The sequence below is a fragment of the Pseudorasbora parva genome, chromosome 17 (genome assembly GCF_024679245.1).
Source record: "Pseudorasbora parva isolate DD20220531a chromosome 17, ASM2467924v1, whole genome shotgun sequence".
Classification (NCBI taxonomy): Eukaryota; Metazoa; Chordata; class Actinopteri; order Cypriniformes; family Gobionidae; genus Pseudorasbora; species Pseudorasbora parva.
In genome coordinates, this window is record NC_090188.1 from 43,134,453 (window position 1) to 43,156,970 (window position 22,518).

General features: G+C 39.7%; 1 protein-coding gene across 12 annotated transcripts in view; it reads right to left on the bottom strand.

The window, feature by feature from the left end:
- The window catches only part of nrxn1b (neurexin 1b), a 144,242-nt gene that overhangs the window by 70,136 nt on the left and 51,588 nt on the right, over nt 1-22,518 (bottom strand). For 7 of the 12 annotated variants that reach the window (XM_067422128.1, XM_067422125.1, XM_067422123.1 and 4 more), the window contains 5 exons: nt 14,793-14,819; nt 12,204-12,326; nt 9,009-9,390; nt 6,381-6,571; nt 4,389-4,562 (listed from right to left, as the gene is read on the bottom strand). In XM_067422128.1, the coding sequence (XP_067278229.1) occupies nt 4,389-4,562; nt 6,381-6,571; nt 9,009-9,390; nt 12,204-12,326; nt 14,793-14,819 (897 nt within the window). The remainder of the gene's footprint in view (nt 1-4,388; nt 4,563-6,380; nt 6,572-9,008; nt 9,391-12,203; nt 12,327-14,792; nt 14,820-22,518) is intronic. The other 5 variants (XM_067422133.1, XM_067422132.1, XM_067422131.1 and 2 more) reach the window with 1 other exon arrangement.

Below are 22,518 nucleotides of genomic sequence, written 5' to 3' on the forward strand. Positions count from 1 at the left end.
AAGTGGGTTCACCCTTTTTTCCATGTCTCATGCATTGAGCCCGCGGTTCGCTTATTTTACTTACCCCACTGACAGATTATTTATCTTATTTTAAGTAAAAACTCTCTTCATTTTGAGTTATTTTTTCCCAAAACAAGACATTAATATTTACTTGTCTAGTAAATGTAAAATTACTTTAAAAAAAATGACTAGAAACAAGACAAAAATACTAAGTAAGAATAGCATTTTTTGCAGAGCGCGTGCGGTAAGCTTTCTTTGCGCTCTTTAAAGGGGGGGGTGAAACACTTAGTTTCAGTCAGTGTCATGTCAATCTTGAGTACCTATAGAGTAGCATTGCATCCTGCATATCTCCGAAAAGTCTTTATTTTTTTAATAATTATATAAGAAAGATGCGCTGTTCCGAGTCTTTCCGAAAAAAGCCGAGCGGGTGGGGGCGTATCGTGTGAGCGGAGCTAAATAATGACGTGTGCAGCAGCGCGCTGTGTGTTGAGTCGAGTGCGTCATCCCTAACAGCGGGAAAAAAACTTTATTCAAAATAAAAATATGGCTTTTAATCAGATCCAGCCATACATCTATGATCCGGAATCAGACCCAGAGGCTGCAGTTGAACAGGAGCAGCAGCAAAAACGACTAGAGCAGGACGTCTGTATGTGGTAAGTTACAAGTTATACACTAACTATATAATATGCTGAGCGACTTGTGTTATTTACATATTTATACTTGAATTATATCGTCGTATTTTTGTCTTTGAAGGTGTACATGTGGGAAGTGCAGTTGTGCACGTGTGTTTGTGTGTTTACGCGTGGTTTGTGTAGACAGTAAGCGGACTAAAAAAAACACAGACATTTGAAGCAGTCTCACTCACCCTTCTAACGTTGGGACTGCTCCATCCTTCAGCATTAGGCGATTGGGAAAATCCGGCGTCGAGCTGGGCCTTGTTTATGAAACAGTCGGCACCGAAATGCAGCGAACAGATATAAACATTCGCGCAACTCAGTTGCTGATCCGGAAAAGCAAATTACATCCACTGTTGCCTTAACGCGGGGTTTTGGCGAATCTGTGCAGGACTGTCTTGGTCTGGCAACCAAAAACGCACTTTTTTGGTGACATTGGTAATTGTGCACATCACCTGTCCAGCATCCTACAAGCCAGCGCTTTGATGGGCGTAGGCTGTTACTTTCGCTCTCTCCCTCTCTCTCTCTCACGCGCTTCCGGTAGAATTGTCCGTAAGGCCCATACAAGGAAATTCCGCCCCCATTAACGTCAAAGGGGACGCATGATCTCAAAAAACTTGCCGAAACTTATGACTAACCGGAAGTAGTATTTTTGACAAAGAAATACTCCCATCAAACGTCCACCTTAACTTTTGAAACTTTGTCCATGTTTAGTATGGGATTACATGTCTTTAACAGTGTAAAAAGATCAGTATGCATGAAACAGCATTTCACCCCCCCTTTAAGCGTGTCTGGATTTGTCCGTTTTGCCTGGATTTACTTTTATTACGTTTTTTGAATAAAGTTTTGCTGCATATGGATCTTACTCTCGTTTCTCTGAAACAGTCACCATTAGAACAATATTCATAGAGAAAAATTGTCACATAGAAAAAGTCCAAACTACGTTAATCACACCTGTAGTTCGAACAACATATGGGCATACGGCTGCCTTGTGCGTAACTCATGTCACTTTGTGAGCAAGGATATTCTCTTATATTTAAAACATTCCTCCACCTTGTTTCCTTTCCTTACATGCTGCCCTTGAATCTTAATAGAGAGGAGCAAGGACACAAGGAAAGGGAATGAGAATGCATCAATAATGAGTTGTGTGCGACGACAAAGCAGCTGCCAAGAAAAAGGTCAATGTGTCATTTATGTAAAACAGGAATGTAATGAAAGCAGAATGAAATATTTATGTTGTTTGTGGTATGACTTTGTGTATGAAAATCTGATTTCATGCAGCAACTCAGCAGAAATTATTCTATCCATTTGAGAGAAAACCGCTGCTTCTGCACGAGACACAACAAACATCTATAGCACGGCAAGACACAAGAAATCTTTTGACAACCGCAATAATACTGAGAATCCAAAAGTGACTCTACTAACACTTTATAGTTAACTTTACTAATGTCTTAACTTAACTGTAAAAACCTAGTAATCTGTACTATTCACATGCTATACCTTGTTTGACTGGTTTGAGTGCCATTTTGTCAAGAAAAATAAACCCCTCACCTTTATGGTGATCAGTGTTCCCCTTGGTTCATATTATTGTAATTCTCTTCCAATTGATACAGTGAAGTGGGGAATTTGGAGGCCACCTCGTCGTTGTGCTCCTCAAACCATTCCTGAAGCATTTGTGCTTCGTGTCAGGAGCATTATCCTGCTGGAAGAGCCACAGCCACCAGAATACCGTTTCCATGAAAGGCTGAACATGGTCTCAGCAATGCTTAGGTAGGTGGAGCGTGTCAAAGTAACATCCACATGGATGGAGGACCAAAGGTTTCCCAGCAGAACATTGGCCAAAGCATCACACTGCCTCCGCCGGCTCGCCTTCTTCCCATAGTGCATCCTGGGGCCATGTGTTCCTCAGGTAAGCCACACACACACTGGCCAAACTCGCTCAAATCCTTACGCTTGCCCATTTCTCCTGCTTCACACACATCAACTCTGAGGACAAAATGTTCACTTGCTGCCTAATATATCCCACCCACTAACAGGAGCCGTGATGAAGAGATCATCAGTGTTACTCACTTCACCCGTCATATTGCTATGCCTGATCAGTGTATAATGCATTATAATGTATATTATGAATATCTTTATAATGCATTATACATAAAGGTTGCTTTTAAAAGTTGACCTAGCTTCTGACTGAATAAGTAACCATAGTTAAGGATTTAGCCAGAAATTAGTTCACCTTTTAAAAGCGAACTTCCCTTCATGTCGCATAATGATCTTTTACACTTTTATAACACTTACGTCACTTACGTTATAACACTTTGTAACACTTACGTCACAAACACTTCGTGGAACTTTTGATTGGGTTGATATATTTGTGACAATATCTAGCAGATGATTATGCTTGAGTTACACACAGACTTCAACATTCAGCATCAAAACACAGCAATGCTAACAACAACGGTATACTAAGTACATACTCTGAGCTATTTTTAGCTACAAGAACTTGTGTGTAAGTAATTTCACTTTACTTGTTTTTTTCAAGGCAATTGGTTTTATAAGACTGGAAAAAACAAGCAAATGCCGCAATGTCTAATTGAGGAACGAGGACTCTCTGAGAAAATAAAGGAGATTAACATCTGAACTCACTCATGCATTTAGCATGCCTTTCCTTTCACTGCCTCTTCCCCCCATCCCTCCTGCAGAATTCACTCAAAATATATATGGTCTAATGTGAATTCTCATTATACAGTATTATACAGGTTTGATATCGTTTGAAATGTCTCAGCGCGACTGGTACAAAGGTCTCATCCCCACAGAAGTAAACCAAAAAGCAATAAAGGTTTAAGAATTTAGAGATATTTTGCTTAATGTGTGATGGGCGTGGTGTGTGTTCAGCCAAATGTTTTACTACCTTCTGCCGTAAATACAGGCCTATAGGACTTGATTAATGCAAATTCCCAGTGAACTTTGTGAAAGAGTTTTGCATCTTGGTCTGGGTATTTAAGAAGGTGTCACAAAGAGATCAGGCCTCGAATCTTTATATGGGTCAGCCAGTAGCGTTAAGTGTCTCCATACGCTCAGCGTTATGTAATTTTCAGAAGTCAGGTATCCATATTTTGTATTTCAGAGCATTTGATGTTATGTATAGATTATCTTTAAATTGATTACGTAATTGGTGTTATACATTTACCTGACTGCTAATCAATTGTTACATTTTGATTTATTCTGACTTACTCTGGAATTATTAACGATCTCTAGTAGATTATGAACGGTATAATATCAACAAAGAGTTAAACAGAATAACTAAATGTGTGGTTTTTATTACCAAATAACCAATTGGCATTCAAACCTAAATTCGAGATCATAATAAAATGGAGTCAGATAAAGATAAATTGGAATGAAATCCCTCAGCTGAAAAGATTGAGCGAGCAGCGACCTTCACCTGCAGATCGTTAGCTTCTATTGGAATTATTGGCCGGCTTACAGTTTGCATGCTTTTTTTAAGTAGTCTAACTAATTATATTTTACAGGATAATATGATTACTGAGGTAAACTGAGTTAACCATTAATGGTAAGTATTAGATACTGACAGTGTAGAAGAACAACATCAGCTGGTCATTGTTGCAAAATAAACCCTGAGTGTGATCAGAAATTGTAGCATCGATAATTATTACACTATTCTGCTTATTACACAGAAAGAACAAAAGATGTTGTCACCTTCACATCCTCTCTCAATCTGTCCAACACAGGCCAGCGCTTCTGACATCAGGTCTGGCAAACGGCCGTTCAGATCCACAGATGCCAAACAGCCCTGAAATCCTTCTTTTGCGTGAACTAACTTGGGTAACTCTTTGAACATCTCCTCGGGAACACCACCAATATAAAGATCACCTGCAAAGAGAGAATATAATGTTCATAATCATATAGTTAAATATCATATATTTTGTGAACATCTCTCTCATCAGTTCACACGGGATCATAATACCGGTATATTATGCATTTATTATTGTATATAATTCAGTTAGGGATCAAAAAAATGTGTCAATAAAATTTCAAACCCGATTTCAAAAAAGTTGGGACACTGTGCAAATTGTGAATAAAAAAAAAAATGCAATAATTTACAAATCTCAGAAACTTATATTTTATTCACATTAGAATATAGATAACATATCAAATGTTGACAGTGAGACATTTTGAAATGTCATGCCAAATATTGGCTCATTTTGGATTTCATGAGAGCTTCACATTCCAACAAAGTTATGACAGGTAGCAATAAGAGGCCGGAAAAGTTAAATGAACACATAAGGAACAGCTGGAGGACCAATTTGCAACTTATTAGGTCAATTGGCAACATGATTGGGTATAAAAGAGCCTCTCAGAGTGGCAGTGTCTCTCAGAAGTCAAGATGGGCAGAGGATCACCAATTCCCCCAATGCTGCGGCGGACAATAGCGGAGCAATATCAGAAAGGAGTTTCTCAGAGAAACACTGCAAAGAGTTTGAAGTTATCATCATCTGCAGTGCATAATATCATCCAAAGATTCAGAGACTCTGGAACAATCTCTGTGCGTAAGGGTCAAGGCCAGAAAACCAAACTGGACGCCCGTGATCTTCAGCCCTTAGACGGCACTGCATCACATACAGGAATGATACTGTAATGGACATCACAACATGGGCTCAGGAATACTTCCAGAAAACATTGGTGAACACAATCCACCGTGCCATTCGCCATCGCCGGCTGAAACTCTATCGGTCAAAAACAAAGCCATATCTAAACCTGATCCAGAAGCGCAGGCGTTTCTTCTGGGCCAAGGCTCATTTAAAATGGACTGTGGCAAAGTGGAAAACTGTTCTGTGGTCAGACGAATCAATTTTCTGAATCAAGTTCTTTTTGGAAAACTGGGACGCCATGTCATCCGGAGTAAAGAGGACAAGGACAACCCAAGCTGTTCTCAGCGCTCAGTTCAGAAGCTGATCTCTGATGGTATGGGGTTCATGAGTGTGTGTGGCATGGGCAGCTCACACATCTGGAAAGGCCATCAATGCTGAAAGGTGTATCCAAGTTCTAGAACAACATTTGCTCATTTGCTCCATCCAGACGGCGTCTCTTTCAGGAAAGACCTTGCATTCTCCAACATGACAATGCCAGACCACACACTGGCTCAAATACAACATCATGGCTGTGTAGAAGAAGGATCCGGCACTGAAATGGCCAGCCTGCAGTCCAGATCTTTCACCATTAGAAAACATTTGGCGCATCATAAAGAGGAAGATGCGATAAAGAAGACCTAAGACAGCTGAGCACCTAGAAGCCTGTATTAGACAAGAATGGACAACATTCCTATTCCTAAACTTGAGCAGCTCGTCTCCTCAGTCCCCAGACTTTTGCAGACTGATATAAAAAGAAGAGGGGATGACACACAGGGGGAAACATGGCCTTGGCACAACTTTTTTGAGATGTGTTGATGCCGTGAAAACGTATTTTTCCCTTCAAATAATATTTTTTCTCAGTTTAAACATTTGATATGTCATATATGTTGTATTCTTAATAAAATATTGAAATTTGAAAATTCCACATCTTCGCATTCTGTTTTTATTCACAATTTGTACAGTGTCCCAACTTTTTTGGAATCAGGTTTGTATAATCATCACCTTTGTCACATTGGCTGAATGAATTGACAAGTTAAAATAACACTAATGTGAAATCTACCTTTTAAGTCAAGGTTTTTGGCCCCCACGGTGTTCTGGGTGGTGATTTTGGTGTCGATTTTGACCGTGTGCAGGTTATTTGTGTCTCTGGAGATGATGACATTGTGCCACTGGTTGTCACTGAGAGGCTTGTTTGAGTTTCCTTTGATGAGATGAGCACCGTTTCCCAGATCTGAGACGTAATGCAGGTAGCTGAACAAAAGATTTGATGAAATTAAAACAAATGTACCACACATGCAATCACAGAACATTCAGATAATGACTAATGGCTTGTGATAATAACTGTAATCAAAACTGTACTGTAGAAAGCTGTACACAACTGTCCATTATCAGGTGCAAGCTGAATACAGCTTACCTATGTGGAAAAGAAGACGCACAAACAAGATCTCTGTAATATCTCAATTGTTTTTCTCAGATAGAGATGTAATTACATGGAGAAATTTTGCAGAAGAAAAGGTTTACTCTTTTACCCTAAACTGAGAAATTCTGAAGAAATCTAAATAATTCTTCAAATTGTCTGCAATGAAAAGTCAGAGATGTCAATGTGAGCTTAAACATTTATTAATCTTTTCCATGATTAAAATATTTGAGTTATGCGATCAACTTTATTTTATAAGCTTTAACATTTGTAATACACCTTGTAATGCACCATATCATGAATAATTGTAACCACAGTTACAATATTTATCTATTCATTGTTACACAGACAGAAAGTATAATGCATTAAAACGGAATTCAATCAAATATATACACCAATCAGGTATAACATTATGACCAATACTTATTTTGTGTTAGTCCCCCTTTCCCTGCCAAAACAGCCCTGACCCGTCGAGGCATGGACTCCTCTAGACCCCTGAAGGTGTGCTGTGGTATCTGGCACCAAAAGGTTAGCAGCAGATCCTTTAAATCCTGTAAGATGCGAGGTGGGGCCTCCATGGACCAGACTTGTTTGTTCAGCTCATCCCACAGATGCTTGATTGGATTGAGATCTGGGGAATCTGGAGGCCGAGTCGATGCCTCAAACTGGTTGTTGTGCTCCTCAAAGCATTCCTGAAGCATTTGTGCTTTGTGTCAGGAGCATTATCCTGCTGGAAGAGCCACAGCCACCAGAATACCGTTTCCATGAAAGGCTGAACATGGTCTCAGCAATGCTTAGGTAGGTGGAGCGTGTCAAAGTAACATCCACATGGATGGAGGACCCAAGGTTTCCCAGCAGAACATTGGCCAGAGCATCACACTGCCTCCGCCGGCTCGCCTTCTTCCCATAGTGCATCCTGGGGCCATGTGTTCCCCAGGTAAGCCACACACACACACACACACCCGGCCATCCACGTGATGTAAAAGAACACGTGATTCCTCAGACCAGGCCACCTTCTTCCATTGCTCCGTGGTCCAGTTCTGATGCTCACGTGCCACTGTTGGTGTTTTCAGCGGGGTCAGGGGTCAGAGGTCACCCTGACTGGTCCACACGCCTCAAACTGAGCTGCTCTGTGTATTCTGACAGCTTTCTATCAGAACCAGCATTAACTTCTGGAGCAGTATTATTCACCTGGTCATAATGTTGTGCCTAAACGGTGTATAATGCATTATACATCAAGTCTTTATGTAACATGCATGTTCAGTTCTGTTTAGTTTCAGTGTTTTAATGGTTTACTTTCAGTGTGTTTGGTTCTCCCTGCTTTTGTGTGCCTGTGTTCCTAGTTAGTCTCCATGGCTGTTTACTTTATGCACCTGCTCTGTTTTATGTTGATTACTCTCTCTTGTATTTAAGCTCTCAGTTTCCTTCGTTCAGTTATCCAGTATCATTTATGGCTGTTTTTCTGTAACTGCTCCAGCAATCTCCTGCCTGTTAGTTTGTTAAAGAAAGTCTGTTTCTGTTTCTTCATCGTTGTATGTTACAGCCATTCATACGTGACACTGTAAGTAAGTGTTTTCATATTATACTATACTCTGATAGCTCAATTTCTCAGTCTCAGTGCTTCCGTAATGTTTCTTGACCTACTGAAGGGCAAACCTCTGAGCAAAATCAGTGGGAGGGATGAATATTTTCAATTCTGATAGCAGCTTGACTATCAATCCCTATAAATATCATAATTTTTTCATTTGCAAGGATTAAAAAATATGAATTAAAGGAAGTGTATGTAAGATTGTGTGCTGTAATCCCTTTCAGATGCCTGTAGAGCGGCGTCTCCCCCTCCTCCTCCCCCTGACTCGAGGTTGCCAGATTGGCTGCAGGATCAGCAGAACGTTTGTAGATCTGCAGCTGTGGTAACTAGAGCAGATCTGGCAACCCCAAACACTACTGACTTCGTGATTGGTCGATAGGTGGAGGGCGGAGCTTCAGGCCAAAACACAACATGACATCATCAACATCAGCTGAGCCGCAACAACAACTTTATAATGACAATATCCTGCCGGACTACTGTTGGCAGTGATAGAAGTGTTTGAGATTAACATGATTTATTGATGTCTAGAGACATATCAGCGCCATTTTATGATTCATTGAAATTCATTTCTTACATACAGTTCCTTTAATGAATGAATAAATGAATTATTACTCACTGTAAGCTATTTAAACCATGTAAGATCATCTAACTGTAATGCTCACGTCTGTTTCTCCATAACATACCCCTTAACCAGCTCTACAGCTATGAAATCATTTCCATCTCCGCTGTTAAACAGGATGAGTCCGTCAGATGAGGTGGTCTTGAACTGGAAGAACAGATGCATGGAGTAATACGCCTGCAGTGTGCTCAGAGTCATATAGCTGGAGCAGGACTTGAAGGTCACTGGATCCGCAATGATGTTCTTATAACCGATCACGGCGTTGACTTCGCAGTAGTCGATGTCTCCGTTCTTGCAGAGGTCGATGTACGGCTTGCCGTTAAACGTCAGACTCTGGAGATGGCCAATGAAGTTGGAGGGCATGATGGGAAGGAAGCGTTTCTCTGTAATGATCCCCGTCTCTATGCTATGAAACTCCAGCTGTGTGTGGTCACCTGGTATCTCTCCTGTATCATGGCAGAGTGTTGAGAAAAATTAAAGGTTTGTTTAATGTGGATCATGAAAAGGCCAACAAACCCCTAACTAGACTCATGATGATTGGTTCGTCAACTTATCATACAATAAATGGACATGACCTTGATCACTTTTGGGGACCTATTGTAGGGTTTTTCACACTTTTAACTCTGAGTCACTGTAAACCCTGCTTCATGTTTCACATTGCTCATAATTTACCCGAGTTTAATAATTAACCCTGGGTGTTTATACGCTGCTGTTTATAATTGTACATTCCTAAGCCCAGGGTTAACATCCGTATTTGCATATTTGTGATATCAGCATCACTGATTGGACGGCACATGCGATATATTTACATAAAGGCTCCAGCATTGCCTGTCCTCATATTACATTTTACTCTCAAGTTTATCCTGAACAGTCTTTTTGGACTATAAAGATATAAAAATTAAATATAATTATCACATTTTATGTCACCATTTTGACATTTTTCCCTTCATACGTTGAAACGACTCTTTATGCAGTGGGCAGTGTTTCTGTGACTGTGTGAATACGAGGAATGCGATTGGCTGTCGGTTGCTAAGCATCTATCCGTGACATTCTAACAGCGCATCTTTTCACACTTCACAAGTTTGTTACCGTAATGCGGGGTCAACGAGCAGCTGTTATCCTACTCCAAAGCTAACCCCGTTTCTAAATGATGTGTAAAATGCTCCTTTACCCAGGATTAAAAGTGTCTTTAGAACGGTGATAACCCAGGGTTAATAGTGTGAAAAGCCACAATGGATGATGTGTTACTCAACACTAATGGATATTTTAGGATGTGTTTTCCAGACAGAAAATTTGGAAGATTAAGTCTAAATGGACTTGATTTCAAAGCCGCTTTAACCAATGTTAATTAAACTGTTCACAAAAAAAAAAAAAAAAAAATGAGAATGAAAAAATTGCTAGATTATTAGCAATGTACTGCAAATGTTTTTGAAAAATATCTAAAATGAATTATTTTTTCAGATAATCCCATCATTGCTGTCTGAACTGCATGAGCTGAAGCTGAAGAGTGAATAAACATCGGCCAAATGAAGCGCTTTGGTGGCTGTTTAATTAACTCCAACCAATGTATATGAGATATACATACAGTTGAGCAAAAAAGTATTTTGTCAGCCACCAACTGTGCAAGTTCTCCCACTTAAAAACATGAGAGAGGCCTGTAATTGTCATCATAGGTACACTTCAACTATGAGACAGAATGAGAAAAAAGAATACAGAAAATCACATTTTTAAAGAATTCACTTGCAAATAATGGTGAAAAATAAGTATTTCGTGACATACAAAAAAAAGCATGATTTCTGGCTCTCACAGACCTGTAACTTCTTCTTTAAGAGGCTTCTCTGTCCTCCACCTGTTACCTGTGTTAATGGCTCCTGTTTGAACTCGTTATAAGTATAAAAGACATCTGTCCACAACCTCAGACAGTCAGACTCCAAACTTCACTATGGCCAAGACCAAAATAGCTGTCAAAGGACACCAGAAACAGAATTGTAGACCTGCAGAAGGCTGGAAAGACTGAATTTGCAATAGGTAAGCAGCTTGGTGTGAAGAAATCAATTGTGGGAGCAATTATTAGAAAATGGAAGACATACAAACCATTGATAATCTCCCTCGATCTGGGGCTCTACGCAAGGTCTCACCCCATGAGGTCAAAGTGATCACAAGAACAGTGAGCAAAAATCCCAGAACCACACGGGAGAACTAGTGAATGACTTGCAGAGAGCTGGGACCAAAGTAACAAAGGCTACCATCAGTAACATACTACGTAGTGCCAGACGTGTCCCCCTGCTTAAGCCAGTACATGTCCCAGTCTGAAGTTTGCTAGAGAGCATTTGGATGATCCAGAAGAGGATTGGGAGAATGTCAGATGGTCAGATAAAACCAAAATAGAACTTTTTGGTAAAAACTCAACTTGCCGTTTTTGGAGGAGAAAGAATGCTGAGTTGCACCATACCTACTGTGAAGCATGGGAGTGGACCAGGACTCCAGATTTTGAGTAAAAACCTCCTTCCATCAGCAAGGGCAATAAAGATGAAACGTGGCTTGGTCTTTAAGCATGACAATGATCCCAAACACAGCCCAGACAATGAAGGAGTGGCTTTGTAAGAAGCATTTCAAGATCATGGAGTCTCCAGATCTCAACCCCATAGAAAATCTTTGGAGGGAGTTGAAAATCCGTGTTGCCCAGCGACAGCCCCAAAACATCACTGCTCTAGGGGAGATCTGCATGGAGGAATGGGCCAAACTACCAGCAACAGTGTGTAAAAAACTTGTGGCAACTTACAGAAAACATTTGACCTCTGTCATTACCAACAAAAGGTATATAACAAAGTATTGAGATTTACTTTTGTTATTGACCAAATACTTATTTTCCACCATAGTTTGCAAATAAATTCTTTAAAAATCAGCCAATCAGCCAGGATTTTCTTTCCTTATTCTGTCTCTCCTAGCTGAAGTTTATCTATGATGGAAATTACAGAGCTCTCTCATCTTTTTAAGTGGTAGAACTTGCAAAATTGGTGGCTATATATATATATATATATATATATATATATATATATATATATATATATATATATATATATATATATATATATATATATATATATATATATATATATATATATATATATATGTGTGCAACAAAAACATAATATTACAACTGCACAAAAGTAACAAGTAACACAAGTAAACTAAATAGTCAGACTAAATATCCCATTGTAACAGTGCAAAGCAAAATAACAGAAACAGAACAGGATACCTTCCACAGTAGGCAAATCATCCACAGACAGCTTCAGACTCTTCCCTCTCCTGATCACTCGCACAGTGTGCCATTCATTATCATTCAGATTCTGACCAGCAAACATGGTCTCAGGTCCCTTGCCTGTAGGATAGCCAAGATCACAGTTAAACACACACCAGTAAAGAACACATGTTCTAAAAAAGGTGGACAACAGTGACATGTAGTAACAATGATATCACCTTAGTAAAACATGCCCCCAAAACATTGAATTAATAACACACATAAAACACATCTTCAGAGAAGGAGGAGAAGAGGAACATGGCAGATCCAAATGCACATATCCGATTCATATCAGATTTATTTCCACATATGAACGAGGCCTGAAACCCATCGGAGAATATCACAATGTGCTTTTTTCCCTGCTTAAATGTTTGTGGGTCATATCTGATCTGTGCCACATGGAAGGAAAACATCAGAATTAGGTCACTGCACTTGCTCGGATGCATTTGTCAGGTGGTGTGAGGCAAAACTTGCAATAAACAATTTGTTTTGTTTTAGGGAGCAAGAAACAGACTGCTCAGTTTATTAAACTGGGGGTGAAAAGGGTGACTGATTCACAGGTGCCAAAATATAGCAAGGGTTTCGGCTTGAAGGCAAGGTAACAACCTTTTTGAAATATCTTCATTTATAAAATGGATAGTCCCTTTCCTTAATGGCAATTGGTCAACAGTGATGCTAGTAACACGTTACTCTAATCTGACTACTTTTTTCCAGTAACGAGTAATCTAACACGTTACTATTTCCAAACCAGTAATCAGATTAAAGAAACTTGTCCAAGCCACTGTGAGTTATCCAAGCCACTATTTTAGTCATTTTCCTTAGTAATTTTTTTTAAATATATATTTTTGCTTTCTTCTTGCATCATAGGGAGAGTATTTTTTCAGGAAATATTTTTTAATTTCAATTTAAAATGGTAAATGGACTGCATTTATATAGCGCTTTTAACAGACCCTATGGCCATCCAAAGTGCTTTACATCTTACCTCACATTCACCCATTCACACTCTCATTCATACACCGACGGCCATGTAAGGCACTATCCAGCTCCTCAGGAGCAGTTGGGGTTAGGTGTCTTACTCATGGACACCTCGACACTTGGTCAGGTGGAACCTGGGATCGATCCACCAACCTTCTGGTTTGTAGACAATCTACATGAACCACTGAGCCACTGCCGCCCAGTCAGGAGATATTGTTGGCGTTACTGTTAAAAATGCACTTCCAGTAAAGTGAGTGTTGGCAAAAACGGTTGTCATTTCTATGTTGAGGCGGCAGCGGTGTTGTCGGAAACTGCTGAATGTAACTAATAAAGTAACTTTTAATCTTACTTAGTTACTTTTAAAATCAAGTAATCTGTAAAGTAACTAAGTTACTTTTTAAAGGAGTAATCAGTAATCAGATTACTTTTTCAAAGTAACTGTGGCAACACTGGTCCTCAGTGGCTCTGATGCCGGAGTCTATGAGACTTGTGTGTTCGCTGGTTCATCAAAAACAGAACATTAGTAATGTTTTCGGCACACACATTTTAATATTCAAGCGCTGATACAGCTAGTAAGGGACGTGTCTATGCTAAAAAAGCCGGGGGCTTCCCAACTCTTACGTTGTGAGAGATCGATTATGATTGATGGGATTATATAAAAAGTATTGGGTGGATTTTTACCATTATAGACTGGTAGTTTACACACACTGTGGACACATATCTGTGTTCAAACACCTTATAAAAGTGAATTCTGCATAACAGGTCCCCTTTAACAACTGAATGTAACCACTACTTCGCCTTGATACTTTGATGTTCCTGTCTCCATCTATCCATGACCAGAATGCACACATTAAGTGTAAAAATGTTTCACCAAAGACATTGAGTAAATCATAGTACAAGTTTTAAGAATCTTTCTTCTAAAAGAGTACAGAATCTCATGAAAAACAGATGAAAAAGAAGCAAAAACAAGCGATAGAAGCATTGCTGACGTAAAATTATACGATCATCAAACATTCATCAGCATTACAAATAAAACCTGCCAAACGTTACTGAATGATGAATGAAATGTCGAGCCCATGAAGAGTAAACGACTGTGATGCTTTGGTGTGTTGATGGACTCAATCTACTCCATCTGTGTTTTGATCATCGTTCTGAATCCCATCTGGATGAAGTCTTTGAAAAAAATGCATTTTTCTCAGCTTTTTGTTCAAAATACCATCCACATACACACCCAAACGTGTTGATAGAAAAAGAAAGCATAAAGCTGGAATAAAGTGTTTTGTTGTTGTTTCAAAGCAGAGGCTCTGTTCTTTCTTTTGATATATTGTGTGTTCAGAAATATTCTGGGTGCCATAAAAGTTTTGTGAAAATGCTGGCACTATTTTAAAACAATGGTGGAGAACAAGTAAAAGACAATGGTGTAATTGACAGTAATATATATTGTAAACACAAGTAATTTGTCATGTCAAGCATTAGTTAGTAAAACATCTTTCACTGGAATCTCCCATTGCACAGGTTAAAACATATACTATGGTAAATGGAAGATATTAAAGAAGAGAAAGTGTCACTTACTCGTGGTACAGTTTATCCTCTCACAGTCTAGATGGGGAAGAATAAAGGACATGTAAATTCTGCCTTCAAAGTAACATCTGCAGACATTGAAGCACATAACCCACTTCTCTGGGGACAGACACAAAAGAACACCAATGACCCTGATGCTCACGCATGCCATTCACCCACAAATATTTCGGTGATATTGAATTCTAACAGGACATATTGTCAGAGCAATAACTCTCAATTTATTTTTTTAATCAAGTTAAGCATAATTGAAGTGGCACTTTCCACAAATAGGGTATACAGTATTATTCCCCTCCTTTATTTTAGACAATGTTTGAAGATTTGCATTTTGCACTCTCATGTTATTGCATCCTTAGGATCACGTCTAAGTAGCAGAAAATAAGCCATACATTGGCGAGTGAGATTTGCATGCCAGACGGGTATATAAACTGGCCTGAAGCTCACTCATTCAGGTTTATGCTGAGCCAAGCCATTTAGTGGTGTGGTTCAGGGCTGTGGCAGGAGGGACATAACGTCTTCATTACCTCCATCAGGAAACGAGGGTCACGACACAGTGAATTTTTTTTTTACTGTTTGCTCAAATTGCTTAATTAAAATGAGCTAAATCAACACAATTGCTATACATTTTGTCCAAACTTAATTTGATTGTGTTCAATACACTTATTGCGTTACATGAATGATTTGTAACAAAATGAGCAAAATGAGAAAGGGGGAGACTTGATTGTGTTTAATGGAGTTTAATATTCAATTATGTTGGAATTATTAGAACAATTTCAATTATTGTGGGTTACCATTGTGGAGAAGAGTGGAGCATTTGCTTAGGCTGTGGACTAATACCACTAATGTCATTATTGCTTTGCTGATGAAGCTTTTAATGCTTAGCATTTAAGATGCTAATGTGTGATATTGCTAGCTAAAAGTTTTTCAACTAGCTAGTGCATAATTCAGTTTGTAACATTAAAGTTTATGAAATTGAAGGGGATGAATAAATATATGACATTGAATGTCTGATACATGTCAGGGAGTCATATAAAATTCACTTTGAAAATACTTAATTGAGTCACTTAAAATGTATTCATTTCATGATGTTGAAGTTACATGAACAAATTATGTTTGTTTAACGGCATTGATGCATGTGGGACCGATGTACACAATTAAATCATGTAAATCCGACGCACTTTTTTCCAGTGCAGTAACCAAGAGCGAATGTCGTCCAGCAGTTGTGCCCAAAAGGGGCATGGTACACCTTAGGTATCCCAATATATGTTGGTCAAAACATGTTGGCTCTTGTATTTTTTTAAAAAATGACTTTAGCCATCCCAAATAAAGGCTTTTAATTAACTCATTCTCCCCTGTTTACATTTGACTGAGTTCCTTGGACCTGCCTTTTTTGTATCCCAATATCCATTGGGATACTCTGGGGCAAAGTCCTCGACAGTGTTGCTGAAGAAGTTACCTTGCGAGACGGGGCATAAGTGCGTACTTTGATGGCATCTGGCATCTCAGCAAGATAAAGCCAGAGATATCCATTGGGATACTCAGCAAGGTAAAGCTAGAGATATCCATTGGGATACTCAGCAAGGTAAGGGTAAGGTAAGGGATACTCAGCAATGTAAAACCAGAGATATCCATTGGGATACTCAGCAAGGTAAAGGTAAGGTTAGGGATACTCAGCAAGGTAAAGCTAGAGATATCCAATGGGTTACTCAGCAAGGTAAAGCTAGAGATATCCAATGGGATACTCAGCAAGGTAAAGCTAGAGATATCCATTGGGATACTCAGCAAGGTAAAGCTAGATATCAATTGGGATACTCAGCAAGGTAAAGCTAGAGATATCCATTGGGATACTCAGCAAGGTAAAGCTAGAGATATTCATTGGGATACTCAGCAAGGTAAATGTAAGGTAAGGGATACTCAGCAAGGTAAAGGTAAGGTAAGGGATACTCAGCAAGGTAAAGCCAGAGATTTCCATTGGGATACTCAGCAAGGTAAAGGTAGAGATATCCAATGGGATACTCAGCAAGGTAAAGCTAGAGATATCTATTGGGATACTCAGCAAGTTAAAGCTAGAGATATCCATTGGGATACTCAGCAAGGTAAAGGTAAGGTAAGGGATACTCAGCAAGGTAAAAAGCCAGAGATATCCATTGGGATACTCAGCAAGGTAAACGTAAGGTAAGGGATACTCAGCAAGGTAAAGCTAGAGATATCCAATGGGATACTCAGCAAGGTAAAGCTAGAGATATCCATTGGGATACTCAGCAAGGTAAACGTAAGGTAAGGGATACTCAGCAAGGTAAAGCTAGAGATATCCATTGGGATACTCCGCAAGGTAAAGCTAGAGATATCCATTGGGATACTCCGCAAGGTAAAGCTAGAGATATCCATTGGGATACTCCGCAAGGTAAAGGTAAGGTAAGGGATACTCAGCAAGGTAAAGGTAAGGTAAGGGATACTCAGCAAGGTAAAGCCAGAGATATCCATTGGGATACTCAGCAAGGTAAAGGTAAGGTAAGGGATACTCAGCAAGGTAAAGCTAGAGATATCTATTGGGATACTCAGCAAGGTAAAGCTAGAGACATCCATTGGGATACTCAGCAAGGTAAAGCTAGAAATATCCACTGGGATACTTAGCAAGGTAAAGCTTGATATAGATTGGGATACTCTGCAAGGTAAAGCTAGAGATATCCATTGGGATACTCAGCAAGGTAAAGCTAGAGATATCCATTGGGATACTCAGTAAGGTAAAGCTAGAGATATCCATTGGGATACTCAGCAAGGTAAAGCTAGAGATATCCATTGGGATACTCAGCCAGGTAAAACTAGAGATATGCATTGGGATACTTAGCAAGGTAAAGCTAGAGATATCGATTAGGATACTCAGCAAGGTAAAGCTAGAGATATCCATTGGGATACTCAGCAAGGTAAAGCCAGTGATATCCATTGGGATAATCCTGGCCAAAGTCCTGTACAGTGTAGCCGAACCTTACCTTGCGAGACAGGGGCATAAGTGCGTACTTTGATGGCATCCGGCATCTCAGCATGGTAAAGCCAGAGATGGCAGAGATGTTTATGGTGTCGTCTGACTGTGCCATGACTTTCGTCGCCTGGAGGGTGAGGTCAAACCCCGGCTCAGAATTACCCTTTGAGTTCTTTGAGTGCTTTGTCCTGGTGTACTTGCAGGATGGCCATGCGAGGCGGAGGCGGCCTGTCCAGTGGCACTGTAAGCCTTAGCATTATGAGACAGCTCTGCCAGGTGACGGCATTTTGCGGACACTAGTTCACCAGAATGACATGCTCCACCTACCGGAATCTCCACGTACCCCCTGGCAGCCCCACCATCGAAGATGGTGAGAGTGGATGAGAGTGTGAATCGGCTTCGGGCAGTAAAAGGTTAAGGTTAGGATTACAGCTACATCCTGCCCCAGTGCATTTCTTCCCAAAAGTTCACGAAGAGGTTCAAAAGTTCTGGAAGGAACCTTTTACTGCCCGAGCACTCGGCACAAGGTGGAGGTTTCCACTCGAGTCTGATGCCCAGGGAAGTATGGATGTCAACTCTGAATCCTATTCAGCATGAGTGACCACCCCAAAAAGGGGTAAGATCAGGGTCATGTTCTCACTGCAAAAAATATATTTTCTTACTTAGTATTTTTGTCTTGTTTCTAGTCCAAATATCTAAAAAAAAATTAAAGCAAGAAGTATTTACTAGACAAGCAAAAGTAATTGTTTTATTTTGGGAAAAAATAACTCAAAATTAAGAGACTTTTTGCTTAAAATAAGCAAATTAATCTGCCAAAGGCGTATGAAAAATAATCTTCAAACAAAATTATTTTACTTATCCCACTGGCAGATTATATAGCTTATTTTAAGCAAAAACTTATTTTCCCCCCAAAACAAGACAATAATTTTTACTTGTCTAGTAAATGTTTCTTAATTTAATAATTTTTAGATATTTAGACTAGAAACAAGACAAAAATACAAAGTAAGAAATGCATTTTTTGCAGTGCTTCTCCAAAGGACTTCTACGATCCAAAGGACACAGTTGTCAACATCTGAGAATGACCTGTGCCATCACCCAGCAACTCGACGGCACAAAACACTAGAAGAGCAGAGTTCGGTGGGAAACGCTCCCACTGTAGTCCTCAGATCTCCCAGAGTTTTAACCATATTCATGGCTAGGAAACATCAGAGGGGACTTTAGTCTTCAGGAGGAAGGAGATTCAAGACAGCAGTGTTGACACGTTCTCACTGTGAGGACATAAACGCCTATTTATTGTAAATTATTGTTTATTTATAAGTCACTTTGAATAAGTGAATAAATGTCCATTTAATGTCTTCTTTTTTTATTTCAGATCAATTTATACTGGGCCAGGGGGTCACCTTGAAGCCAGAATTTTCCTGTTGCTTCATTATAAAATAAATCCAATATATATATATTATTTTTATTTTATTTTTTAAAGGGATAGTTCACCCAACAATGAAAATTTTATGTTTATCTGCTGACCCCCAGGGCATCAACATGTAGTTGTGTGTGTTTCTTCAGGAGAACACAAATGAAGATTTTTAACTCAACCGTTGCTGTGTGTAGGTCATATAATGCATGTGAATGGGTAACAATTCTATGTTGGATGTTGTTTTTTTTACATGTTGGATGCACTGGGGGTCAGCAGATAAACATCTCATTTTCATTTTTGGGTGAACTATCGCTTTAATCTTAATCTGTTTGTTTTGGTTTAGGTCTGGCAGTTGAAGGGTGGTCTTTCCCTTTCTTTTGTACTGCATCCCAGTGCACCTATACATGGAAAGTTTCAAGTGATCTAGCACAGTCTAATTATGCACAGAATTGTACTGATGGACATTGTGTTTGACTGAGAATGGAAATGCACATTCTCCTATGGCATTTCTTAACTGTAATGTGTGCAATTTTACCGTGGGCTTCATTGGTCTTAAAAACCCATGTGGCATGTTCTATAGAGCATCATACCATTGGTCAGGCTGTGACAACTGCATGGTGAACTGCTTGCCAGCGGCCAGTTCATGGACTAAATGCAGGCTTTTTGGACTGAAATAAAGATCAATTAAATGTTTATTGAATTCCCTGAATAAAAAGTAGGGAAGGATGTTTTTTTTTTTTTTTTTTTTTTTTTTTTTACAAGTTTCTAGTATGAAATCAGTATGTCTATTTTTAGGCAGTGATTTAATGAAATATTTCATCCAAGTTCCCCAGAAGCAGGTCTCAGCCTATAGTGTACCATCAACCTTAGCAGAGAAGTGGCCACACACAGTCAAAGACCAGAGCTGGCTCATCGTGCGAGGAGATGCTCTTACTAAACAGACACTGTAAAACCTTTCATTCTCTCATCATTTTCTCACCCTCATGCCATACCAAACCTGGTCTCATTGGCAAAACGTAGCTGTGGCAAAGTTTTTGCAAACCACAAAATATGTACCAATAGGTACATATCGCGACAGTTTAAACGTGAAATGAACACTAGAGGCAGTAAAACAGCATGTTTTTTAAATAGTTTTTTAAATAATTTTTATTACCACAGTGTTCATTTCACTTTAAAACTGTAAAGAATTTGGGGTAAACAGAATGAGAACATGGATCCATCGTGCCTTGTTACCACTGTGCAGGCTGGTGGTGGTGGTGTAATGGTGTGGGGAATGTTTTCTTGGCACACTTTACATTTACATTTACATTTATGCATTTAGCAGACGCTTTTATCCAAAGCGACTTACAACTCAGGAGAACAGGAAGCGATCCGTCAAGAAGAGCCAACGAAACACAAAAAGTGCCCTAAATACCAAGATTTGTACACTGCTCAGAGCAGCAAAGACCAGAAAAGGAAAGGAGAAAGGAGAAATAGAGGGGGAAAGAGTTTTTTTTTATGTAAGATTAAGTGCTCATGGAAGAGATGAGTTTTTACCTGTCTTTTGAATAAAGCGAGTGATTCTGTCGTGCGTATGGAGGACGGAAGATCGTTCCACCAACCAGGAACAATGAAAGAAAAAGTTCTAGAGAGGGATTTCATGCCTCTCTGTGATGGTACCACAAGCCTCCTCTCATTAGCTGAGCGAAGGCTTCTGGTGGGTGTGTAGACGCGTAGGAGTGAGTCGAAGTATGCGGGTGCTGCGCTTGTGGAAGATCCATAAGCAAGAGTCAGGGCTGTGAATTTGATCCGGGCAGCGAGTGGTAGCCAATGCAGAGAGATGAATAGAGGTGTGACATGAGCCATTTTGGGCTCATTGAATACAATACGTGCTGCAGTGTTCTGGATCATTTGCAGCGGTTTGATTGCACAAGATGGCCCTTTAAGATTGCACAAGATTGCACAAGATGGCCCCCACTTTAGGCCCTTTAGTGCCAATTGGGCATCGTTTAAATGCCACGGCCTACCTGAGCATTGTTTCTGACCATGTCCATCCCTTTATGACCAGCATGGACCCATCCTCTGATGGCTACTTCCAGCAGGATAATGCACCATGTCACAAAGCTCAAATCATTTCAGATTGGTTTCTTGAACATGACAATGAGTTGACTGTACTAAAATGTGACCCGTCACAGAAACCAGGGACACAAGTCGGCAGCTCTACTATTGAGAAAAATGAGAAAGAAGAGTTTTTTTTTTTCAAATTATGTAATTTTCGCTTTTTTGCAGAATCTGTTAGTTGAAATCACGAAGAAGCCCCTAGGTGTTTGAGATGGCATTAATGGTATATTTAAAAGCATATATTTTGAGGTTGAAATCGCCTTGTTTTGTCTGTGTATTTCCATACTGGCTTTTGTTATTGCCCCGCCCTCCAAGGGACGCGTGGCTAATTACTGATGCAGCGCTCTGGCCGGCTGTAGAGATGATCTGAGCGATGATGAAAGCGGCATAATAAGACTGGATAATACACTAATCTACAACTGAGCGAAGATGACGAAGAGGAAGAATGTATCAGACTGGCGTCAGACGAGTTGGACCGTAAGAAATCAGAGGCGATATCGATAGTAACATTTGACAGAGATAAAGGCAGAGAAATGGGTGAAGTCTGTAACTGTGGCTGTAGTGTAGGGGTAAGGCGCATGTCATCAAGTTTTGACGCAACTTGATCAGAGGTTCGAATCCGCCTTTTGCCACACTCTCTCTACTCCCTTTTCCCATCACATATCAGATCGGAAAGGCATTTATTTTCAAAAAGAATTGAGAAAATGTTAGTGGAAATAAAGCATCTAACACGTGTTTATTAATAAGTGTTTCTCGGTTAGAGAGTGTGGCAAAAGGCGGATCGATCCTCTGATCGAGTTGCGTTCCCACTACACTATAGCCACGGTTAAGAACTCTACCCACATCTCTAAGAACACACACACACACACACACACACACACGTTATCTCATGTTTAGACCTTCCCATACCTACCTATTGTTCTTAACTGTCGTTTTAATTGTAATCGTTAGCATCGTATCACTTGCCAAAAAAAAACATTACTATAATGGGCTTTTAGATGGGAATATTAGCATCTTTATTATTAGTAGTATGCGGTGAGATTTTTCTCGTTGTGTCTGTCGTTACTAGCAACCATGCAGCTTTACAGGGGGTGTGGCTTATCTAAATGAGATGTAAATGAGCCCTATTGTCACTCCCAGCAGGTGAAAACAGGTGAGAACTGCAAAACTTCAGAGGCTGTTTTCTCTCGTTTCCACTTTTCTAAAGGCCGACATTCAGATGGCCA